Below are 11784 nucleotides of genomic sequence, written 5' to 3'. Positions count from 1 at the left end.
ACAAATACCAGGTATCAAAGTTAAATCAATATCAGGTTAATGGTCTAAACAGTCCCATATCCCATAAAAAACTAGAAGCAGTCATTAATAGTCTCCCAAACAAAAAAAGCCCAGGACTAGATGGGTTTAGTGCAGAGTTCATCAGACCTTAAAAGAAGTTAACCCCAGTTCTTCACAAATTATTCCACAAAATAGAGGCAGAAGGTACTCTACCCAATTCATTCTATGAAGCCACAATGACTCTGGTACCTAAACCACAGAAACATCCAACAAAGATAGAGAACTTCAAACAAATTTCCCTTATGAATATCTATGCAAAAATACTCAATAAAATTCTTGCTAACCGTTTCCAAGAACACATTAAAACAATCATCCACCCTGACCAAGTAGGTTTTATTCCAGGGATGCAGGGATGTTTTAATATATGGAAATCTATCAACATAATCCATTATATAAACAAACTCAAAGAGAAAGTCCACATTATCATCTCCTTAGATGCAGAGAAAGCATTTGCCAAAATCCAACACCCATTCATGATAAAAGTCTTGGAAAGATCAGGAATTTAAGGCCTATATCTAAACATGATAAACACTATCTACAGTAAACCTGTAGCCAACATCAAAGTAAATGGTGAGAAGCTGGAAGCAATCCAACTAAAATCAGGGACTAGACAAGGCTGCCCACTTACTCCCTACCTATTCAGCATTGTACTTGAAGTCCTAGCCAGAGCAATTTGACAACTAAAGGAGATCAAGGGGATACAAATTGGAAAGGAAGAAGTCAAAATATCATTTTTTACAGATGATATGATAGCATATATACATGACCCTAAAAATTCCATGAGAGAACACCTAACCCTGATAAACAGCTTCAGTGAAGTACCTAGATATAAAATTAACTCCAACAAGTCAATGGCCTTTCTCTACACAAAGGATGAACAGGCTGAGAAAAAAATTAGAGAAACAACACCCTTCTCAATATTCATAAATAATATAAAATACCTTGGTGTGATTCTAACTAAGGAAGCAAAAGATCTGTAGTACAAGAACTTCAAGTCTCTGAATAGTGAAATTAAAGAAGATCTCAGAAGATGGAAAGATCTCCCATGCTCATGGATTGGCAGGATCGATATAGTAAAAATGGCTATCTTGCCAAAAGCAATCTACAGATTCAATTTAATCCCCATCAAAATTCTAACCCAATTCTTCAATGAATTAGAAAAAGCAATCTTCAAGTTCATCTTGAATAACAAAAACCTAGGATAGCAAAATCTCTTCTCAAGAATAAAAGAACCTCTGCTGGAATCACCATGCCTGACCTAAAGCTGTACTATAGAGCAATTGTGATAAAAACTGCATGGTACTGTTATAGCGACAGACAAGTAGACCAATGGAATAGGATTGAAGACCCAGAAATGAACCCACACACATATGGTCACTTGATATTTGACAAAGGAACCAGTGGATAAAAAACAGCATTTTCAACAATGGTGCTGGCACAACTGGTGGTTGTCAAGTAGAAGAACTCTAAGGTCAAATCTAAGTGGATCAAGGAACTCAACATAAAAGCAGAGACAGTGAAACTTATAGAGGAGAAAGTGGGGAAAAGCCTCAAAGATATGGGTATGGGGGAAAAATTCCTGAATAGAATGGCTTGTGCAGTAAGATCGAAAATTGACTAATGGGACATCTTAAAATTGCAAAGCTTCTGTAAGGCAAAGGATACCATCAATAAGACAAAAAGACCACCAACAAATTTGGAAAGGATCTTTCCCTATCCTAAATCAGATAGGGGACTAATATCCAATATATATAACGAACTCAAGCAGGTGGACTCCAGAAAAGCAAATAACCCCATTAAAAATTGGAGCTCAGAGCTAAACAAAGAATTCTCACCTGAGGAATACCAAATGGCTGAGAAGCACCTGAAAAAATGTTTGGCATCCTTAATCATCAGAGAAATGTAAATCAAAACAATCCTGAGATTCCACCTCACACCAGTCAGAATGGCTACGATCAAAAATTCAGGTGACAGCAGTTGATGGCAAGGATGTGGAGCAAGAGGAACACTCCTCCATTGTTGGTGGGGTTGCAAGCTTGTACAAACACTCTGGAAATCAGTCTGGCGGTTCCTCACAAAATTGGATATAGTACGACCGGAGGATCCCGCAATACCTCTCCTGGGCATATATCCAGAATATGTTTCAACTGGTAAGAAAGTCACATGTTCTACTATGTTCATAGCAGCCTTATTTATAATAGCCAGAAGCTGGAAAGAATCCTGATGCCCCTCAACAGAGGAATGGATACAGAAAATGTGGTACATTTATACAATGGAGTACTACTCAGCTATTAAAAAGAATCAATATATGAAATTTCCAGGCAAATGGATGGAACTGGAGGGCACCATCCTGAGTGAGGTAACCCAATCAGAAAAGAACTCACATGATATATACTCACTGATAAGTGGATTTTAGCCCAGAAACTTAGAATACCCAAGATATAAGATCGAATTTTGAAACACATGAAACTCAAGAAGAACGAAGACCAAAGTGTGGACACTTTACCCCTTCTTAAATTTGGGAACAAAACACCCATGGAAGGAGTTACAGAGACAAATTTTGGGGCTGAGACAGAAGGATGGACCCTCTAGAAACTGCCATATCCGGGGATCCATCCCATAATCAGCCTCCAAATGCTGACACCGTTGCATATACTAGCAAGATTTTGCTGAAAGGACCCAGATATAGCTGTCTCTTGTGAGACTATGCCGGGGCCTAGCATACGTAGAAGTGAATGCTCACAGTCAGCTATTGGATGGATCACAGGGCCCCCAATGGAGGAGCTAGAGAAAGTAACCAAGGAGCTAAAGGGATCTGCAACCCTATAGGTGGAACAGCAAGATGAACTAACCAGTACCCCCGGGAGCTGTTGTCTCTAGCTGCATATGTATCAGAATATGGCCTAGTCGGCCATCAGTAGAAAGAGAGGCCCATTGGTCGTGCAAACTTTATATGCCTCAGTACAGGGGAATACCGGGCCCAAGAAGTGGTAGTGGGTGGGTAGGGGGGTGGGGGGGGGAGGGTATGAGGGACTTTTGGGATAACATTGGAAACGTAAATGAGGCAAATACCTAAACAAAATTTTTAAAAATTAAAGAAAAATAAAGGCCTTTACCTGTTTGATTGTATATCCATATATTTAAGGATTTATTCACTTACTCCTTTCAAGTCATCTATAATCTTTGTAAGCTTGGATTTGAGGTAATTTTTGGTCCTTCTCTTATGTTAGGATATCTGTGACTTGTAGTAAGATAGACATGCTCTGAAGGTAACATATTTCCCTAGCTTTTGTTGAGTGGGTTTTTTTTAAATATCCTTTAGCCATATGGTTGTCCCTGGATATTCAGGCACTGGAAGGGGAAATTTACTTTGATGATTCTTATGTGGTATGCTTCTGGTAGGTATCCTTGGGTTAGAAATTGTAACTCATATGGTAGTATAAGTCTGCCAGCAGTTGGGTTTACCTTGTATCATCCTGGATCAGCAGGTCTGATGAAGATGGGCAAAGAGGTGGTTGGACAGTGGAGGAATAGGGAATGGGAGGCCACTCAGGGCAGCTGGGCATACCCCAGACAACTTAGTGGATATCAGGAATGGGTGAAGGAAGGAAATCTAACCTGTGTGTTTTCAGTTTGGCAAGTCTTATGGATAGTGGAGAGGTTGCTGAACAATGGAGTTCCCAGGGATTGGCATAAATACTACATGAATATGGGAAGTATAATTTGTTCAAAACGCATTGTATTCCAAAATAATTAAAAAGAAAGAGTATCAAGTTATGTATGCTATTATCAAAAACTCTATGTATGAAATATGGGTGCACATGTGGTCACCTCTCAAAAATGTATAAAGAAACATGTTTGGATCTATACAAAAATGCATAAACATACACTCACAAGGAAACGCACATGAACATGTGTTATTGTCTATAGTGACTATAAACTAATTAAAACAGAACCTGTTGCTTTTCATTTTTAAAAATACTGTATTAATCTTGAAATTATGAAATGCAGAAGGAAGTGAGACAAACTAGAAAAAATCATTAGTAAAGTAAAATAGATCACAAAAGACAAATACTATTTTCTATTACATGTGGATGTTAGTTATTTAACATTTTATCAACATGCTTCAATCTTTATAACCACAAGACTAGGTATGCAGTAACAGAATGGGGTGAGGGATTTCCCAAAGAAGAGAAATAGAATAAAGAATTATGGATACACAATGGGAATATTGGAGGCTTGACAACTCTAGTCAGGTATCATTTGGACTACTTCTTTCTCAATATGATATGGAAATAGTATCTTCAATAATAGGATATTCAGTGCTAAGGGTACTGAAATACACTTTACATACTACAAGAGGAGAAAAGTAACACAAATCCACTGACAAAACTTACATTCTACACTGATGACCTGCCTACAAGATATATTTGTGCAAAAGTGATACAAATGTTGTAACAGGTTGTATGTAAGTCCAACTACATGAAAAGAAACTAATTTCTGATACTGCTTAGTTAGGCAAGAACCTATCTGAAAAACCCTAAGAAACCTAAGAAACAATAGTGCATTGGCCTACAGGGAAATAAAATACTAACCTGCTAAAGTAACATAGGAATAAAACGGTACCTGTTGATTGATATTCTGCTATACTCATTGATCAGTGTCTTGCTCAGCCATCATCAGAAACTTCTTCTTGTAGATCATATGAACTAATACAGAAATTCACAACACTCAGTTTTATGTAATGTGATTACTTAATCAACTTGCTCCCCTAGGGCTCAGATAACTCTGAAATTGGATTCAGAAATATGGTAAGATTCAGACTCTAAACAAAATACTGTCTTTCTAACTCAACAGGATTAATGTACATATGCGTATCATTCATGGAGATTTTCACAGATTCAAGCACATTGGGTCCCAGCACTGAGAGGAAAAAGTGGATTTCCTTCCATAACCAAGAATCTATCTCCAATTGACATTCAGTTACCTACTTGATCATGATGGATGATGTCTTTGATATGTTCATGGATTAGATTTACAAGTATTTTATTGAGTATTTTTGCGCAAAGTACATAAGAGAAATTAGTTTGAAGTTCTCTTTCTTTGTTGATTCTTTGTGTGATTTAGATATCAAGGCGACTCTGGCCTCATATGATGAGTTTGTGAGTGTTCCTTCTGTTTCTATTTTGGAGAATAATTTGAAGAGTATTGGAATTAGCTCTCTTTTGAAAAGTTGGTAGAATCTGCATTAAAAGCAGCAGTTGCAATAGAAAAATCAGTTCTTTCCAATGGATTTCATAGGGTATATTTACTACACTGAAACTGAAGTCCCATGTCTAGTAATATATGTCCATCACAAAATGAACTAAATAATACTTTGTAGACATCGTAGTTTTATGTTGATTTTTCTGCTGCTTTTTTCTTTTATTAATATTAATCAGTCTATTTTTTAATATCTCAAATGATATCCCACTTCCCGGTTACCCATTTCATGAAGCCCCCACCCCATGATATACCACTTTCCAGTTACCCCTCCACCACCACTCCATCCCTCATCTGCACCCTCCCTTCTGCCTATATGGAAGTTCTCCCTCACCCACCCATACTCTCACATTCCACCGCTCCAGCATCTCCCTACTCTGGGGCATTACACCTCCCCAAGACCAAGGGCTTCTCCTTCCCCTGTTGTCTGACAAGGCCATCCTCTACTACATATGTATCTAGAGCCAAAAAAATATGCCCAGTACACTCCTTGATTGGTGGTCTAGTCTCTGGGAGAACTAGGTGGTCAAGCCAGCCTATGTTCTTCCAATGCATTACCCCCCTGTTCCTCCAGTCCTACTGTCAGCTCCCTTCCCCCCAGCTTCCTTGAGTTCAGTCTGGCATTTGGCTTCAAACATCTGCCTCTGCTGGCTGGACTTCCCCAGGAACTGCCACATTTGGTTCCTCTCCACAAGCTCTTCTTGAACCCAGCAACTGTGTTGCATTTGGTGTCTGCAGACCTGATGCATCCCCGAGGTGGGGGCTGTTCCTCAGTTGGCACGTCCTTCAGTCTCTGTTCATTTCTCTTTTGGCCCCTGTTCATCCTTTGGGAAGGAACATTTATGTGTTAAAAAAAAAAAAAAAACCTTTGAGATGGGTGGTTGCCTCCATCCCTCAGCCATGGGCTGTACATATCCACTGGAGGTGGTCTCCACAAGTCCTATCTCCCCTTTCTCTGCCCATATGGTTTTTATATTACAGTTTCTGATTAATTTTGCCTTTTTATTAATTTTAGTTGGTGTATGCGCGCGCGCACGCGCGCGCGCGCGTGTGTGTGTGTGTGTGTGTATTTAATGAGTCTTTGGTTATCATGTGGGAGGTTACCTGTTTATAAAAGAGAATATATTGTGCTATTCATCAATTTAAATAGCATTTAGCTTTTAAAAAATATAAGTCAATTATAATTTGAGTCAGCAGATTAACATATCAGCTTAAAATAGTAAGTGATTAATAACGTTGATAGAGATCAATGCCAAGAATAGAAAATAATTGCTATACAATTACTAGGGATTATTGTATCATTTCTATATTCCTATTCCTTTACAGGCTGAGCCAGAAAGGTAGCCAGTTTGAAGCAGGCCAACACTCAAATGAAAACAAAATCCAAACCATATACTATGAGCTAATCTAAAATTATGGATATCCTTTTTGGTCTATAGGATGTACATTCTTTTCAAAGTCATATGGAACATTCCATCAATCAGATGTTTTTGTTGTTGTTGTTGGGTTTTTTTGTTTGTTGTTTGTTTTCTTTGCCTAAACACATTTCAGTACTCCAAAGTGCAAACCATATTCAAAGTAGTTAGCACCAGTCCCCTATTTAAATTGACTAGAGAGTTCCACATTTAAAGGGAAGGAAGCGGAGTCACTTTAGAAACATGGTCAGTACAAAATTGATTCGTACTGAGTACTCTGCCAGCTCTTAGATCTGCCCCAAACTAAGTCCCATACTTGTAGAGAAATTATTCTCTGTAGGATTTATTTACATACTTAGTTTTCTGAAAATAGAGGGCAAAGTCTCTGGATTTCTCTACTGAGAGATTATTCTATTATTATAAAAGAAAATACTTTTGAAGACTGATAGAAAATGGTTATGTTTACAGACAAGGATATTATATGCTACATGCATTATCGATATTTTAGAAACACTGAAATCACTTAATGATAACACTGATACATACCATCTTAAGATAAAGACTAGCCGGGCAGTAGTGGTGCACCCCTTTAATCCCAGCACTTGGGAGGCAGAGGCAGGTAGATTTCTGAGTTTGAGGTCAGTCTGGTCTACAGAATGAGTTCCAGGACAGCCAGGGGACCATAGTGAATTCTACCCTGTGTCAAAAAACCAAAACTACAACAACAAAAAACAAAACAAAAAACAAACACACAAAAAAGAGATAAAGACTAAGCTCACTTATGTTCCTAATGCAAAAATCACTAGTAATCAAGAAACACTTTTTTGGAGAATATTCAATCAATGATGTACTTTTATTTTACATCTAATACTAAAACAAAACAACTTGAATGATTCTGTTTGTTGTGGCCCTCAATATCTCTCTCTACAAGGTGTCTCTTCTTAGACCTTATTGGTTAAAAGTGTGTTTCCTCCAATAAAAACTACCATTCTTGAGATAAATTCCCTTTTGCCTCTGTTTCTCACTGGTTTCTGTTAAGAATGCATCTCTCCTTATGTTTTAGGTGCATTAATGATAGTAGTCCCCTGAAATCAACCTTGTTTTATTGATTTTACATTCCATGACTCCCAAGAACTGTAGATAGTGTTGTTTCTTATCTTTTTAATATAAAACTTATGGAATAAACTAAGTTTTCCCTAATATGTAATAGCACACACTTGCCACTTTACATTAAATTCTGCTCATGTATATGCTGATATTTTTTACAAGACCTATCAACCAGTACAAATGTTGCACATATTAAGGAATGTTATCACATATAGGTAAACATTTAGGTATGTTATGACTTTTCATTCTGTGAACACAATTTAAATATCAGCAGAGACGAAACTTTTGCAGTGGCACAGGGTTTTGCTTTGGCTGGGACTGAACTTTGGATTTTTTTCCTATCCTATCATTTTCCATGAAAGATACTTTCTGGTAAGCACTTTTCCTATGGCCCCTTTCATCTCACTGTTCCTCAGAGTGTAGATGAGGGGATTGAGGAATGGTGTACCCAGTGTGTATACCAGGGAGACAAACTGATCTTGCTTGGGATGGTAACTGGAGACGGGGCGCAAGTACATGAAGGCACAGCAGCCATACTGCAACAATACCACAGTGAGGTGGGAAGAACAAGTGTTGAAGGCCCTGTGACGGCCAGCTGCTGAGTGGAGTTTGAGCACAGCAGCCACTATCAAGGCATAGGTGGTGGCAATGAAAAAGAAAGGCACAGCAATGGCTAGTGTGGCTGCCATTAGCACAGAGAGCTCATGGATATGACTTGTGGCACACACGAGACGCATCAGTGGTGGAGCATCACAAAAGAAGTGCTCTATTCCCCTGTCCTGACAGAATGGTAGACAGAAGATAAAGACCACAAGCTGTAAGGACAGGAACAAGCCAATGACCACAGAAGCCACAACCAAGCGAACACAAAGTGTTATAGTCATGATGAGAGGGTACTGCAAAGGATGACAGATGGCAACATATCTGTCATAGGCCATGATAGCCAGGAGGAAGCAATCAGCACTACCAAGTCCAATGAGGAAAACCATCTGAGTGGCACAGCTCAGCAGAGAAATGGTCTTCTCAGACTGAAAGTTGTTGGCCAAAATGTGTGGTACCACCACTGCAGTGTAACATAGCTCTATCCCTGAGAGGCTGCCCAGGAAATAGTACATGGGTGTATGTAGACGTGTTTCAGTCTGGATGGAGACCACAATAAGGATATTCCCAGAGATTATCAATCCATAAGCCAGGCTAACTCCAAAGAAGCAGAGCATACGTAGCTCTGGACGTTTTGGATAGGCAAGGAACACAAATTCCATGAACAATGAGTGGTTCTTCCAAGTCATTGAATCCACAGCCATTCTCTTTAGGGTGCAAAAAACAAAATATCTGTCAAATTGGTCATTTACCTCATAGAAACTGATTTAGTTTTACTAATCAAAGCTAGATTTAGATGCAAGTCATATAAGGACTTGACTTTTTTTTAATTTTTTTCCATTTTTTATTAGGTATTTAGCTCATTTACATTTCCAATGCTATACCAAAAGTCCCCCATACCCACCCACCCCCACTCCCCTACCCACCCACTCCCCCTTTTTGGCCCTGGTGTTCCCCTGTACTGGACTTGACTTTTTAATTTTTTAATTTTTATGAAATTTGTTCTCTGCACGTTAATTTTTATCTGCAAATAGTTTGGCAGTGAGAGACTATTAACCAAAATCATCAGAGATAATAAGAATATTCAGAATATGTTTAGAAAGCATAGTATACCAATAAAATAATTTCAGTAAACCCATATTAAGCCTCAAGGAATTCATGCATCAAAATCACTCCAAGTGTGATAGGGAATGGTTTCAAGTATTTATTAACTGATATATTTATCATTTATTGATTTTGCTTATATGGATTGTTGTATTCTGGGGCATTAAGTAAGTGACACATAAACGACATGCTCATATATCATCACAAGATGTAGAATCTAAAGAGAATGGTGCAAGGAAAAATGTTACTGTAAAAGAAATAATAATGTGGCAAAATCAATTAGACTTGTCAGGGGTTCAAATAAGCTGCATAAATGAATCGTTCTACTTTCTGGTTTTTCTGGGCTTAGCCAAACAAAAGAGGCATGAGGCCAGCACATTTCTGTTTAATCTTAGGTTTCATCCTAATATATTAAAATATGACCAAAACTGTTGGAGTTCCTAGAAAGTTTTCTGTGAGTTTGGACAGAACTGCAGAAGGCCAGTCTAGTGCATCTTTCCAGACTTTCCTTCCTTTTCTTATAGTAAATGTGTAATCCAGAGGGGAAATTTATTTTCCCTAAAAGCCAAAGGCAAAAAAACATGCCAGCATAAAATCACCAAAAATTTCAATGAGCAAGAACAACTCACAAAGTGCTCACTATGTTTATTATTATTATTATTATTATTATTATTATTATTATTATTATTATTATTATTAATTATTTAAATCAATTTGTATTTAGGAAGACCAATGGGATGTGTTTTTATAATTATTTCAAATAACCAAATTTTATTTTTTGCCTATTGATCAATATGTCTGCTTAAAGAAAACTGTTTCCAATACCCTTTCTCACCATAAATATAATCTACAGAATACCATGTCAACATCAAACACAACCTGGACATCTATAGCTTTCTTTATTCTTATAGCTAGGAAATGACCTGTTTTGCATTCATTTTTGTAATTCTCTAATTAATTTCAAAAATGCTATAAGTAATTGCTCATGATACTTAACACTCTTCAGGTTTTAGTATAATATCAGGTGGAATAGTATTGTATGAATATTAAACCAATGTTGATTGTGAATAACATGATTTGTATAATTCTACCAACTTGGTCTATATTGCAAGGAAATATGGAACTTCTCTGAATTTCAGCTTCTTCATGTGAAAAATTGGGATAATAACTATACTTAATTGAAAATATTATTATGAATTTAAGTGAGACTATAAAATAAACATCTATAAGAATAAATATTAAGAATAAAAATTAATAAAATATGACCTATCATTTGCAAGTTTCAAAACAGCCACCTACGTTATTAATAATCCTAGCTTTCTGCAACACTGTTTCAAATGGAGAACAAGTTTTAAACACAATAATTGCATAATGTATAAGTAAACATTCTTTGAAAATGTAATTTTTACTTCAATTTAAAAAATTATTTCATATTAAAATATGTTTTCATTTTCAGCATTCTTATGAAAAATTATATACATATATGTATATATTTGTACTGCATTATGAAAAACAGCTTGTTAGCTAAGAATATATTATTTTGGTGACTGTAATAAGCAGACATAAAAGTGTTCATCTAATACTTGTCTGATTATAGAGGGCTTTGATAAAGTCCATTTTAGAATGATGAGTTTCTGAGAATATTATTGAAATTCAGAAAACTCGTATCACCTTAATAGTGAAGCTTATTTAATATCCACAAGGAAACTGTGAGAGATTATGTGTTCTCAGTGCTATGAATCTTTTAATGGGGAAAGGGACTTCAGAAATTGCTAGTGTAATATTCATCAGACGTTTGAATTTTTAAGACAGTTTCTGGAAATCAGGGCATTTTCTATGTACAATTATTCAACTAAATTTCCCATTCTCACTTCAATATTAGAAGGGAGAAATCCCTGAAATTTCATTTTGTGATCAACTGAAACAGTCATCTGTGTGACTTTGTTTTACTCTGTGTCTTCCAAACAATCACATACTTTCTGTACAAAAGAACTTCAGATATCAAGTAACTGTCTTTTCAGTCCCAAGTATTCTTTTTTATTTATGTTTAGTACTTTTAACACCATGGTTTGGATGAGTGTCACAATTTGTTCCTCTCCATTTTATGTCATTAGAAGGCACAGCAAATAGGACACCAGAATGTATATCTCTGTGCATTCTCAAGACTCAGATAATCTAAGTTAGGACAGCACTGCTAGTATCTAGTTAGTGTTACATAAAAATAGAGAATATGGAT

General features: G+C 36.8%; 1 protein-coding gene across 1 annotated transcript; it reads right to left on the bottom strand.

Moving 5' to 3' along the window:
* Positions 1 to 8182: 8182 nt before the first annotated feature.
* On the bottom strand, positions 8183 to 9133 carry Olfr1490 (olfactory receptor 1490). The gene has a single exon (NM_001011832.1). It carries the CDS (start codon positions 9131 to 9133, stop codon positions 8183 to 8185), a length of 951 nt encoding a protein of 316 aa, NP_001011832.1.
* Between the last annotated feature and the right edge of the window lie 2651 nt (positions 9134 to 11784).

This window comes from Mus musculus, chromosome 19 (genome assembly GCF_000001635.26).
Source record: "Mus musculus strain C57BL/6J chromosome 19, GRCm38.p6 C57BL/6J".
Taxonomy (NCBI): domain Eukaryota; kingdom Metazoa; phylum Chordata; class Mammalia; order Rodentia; family Muridae; genus Mus; species Mus musculus.
The sequence above is the reverse complement of the archived record's forward strand: the minus strand, read 5'-3'. Positions and strand labels throughout refer to the sequence as shown.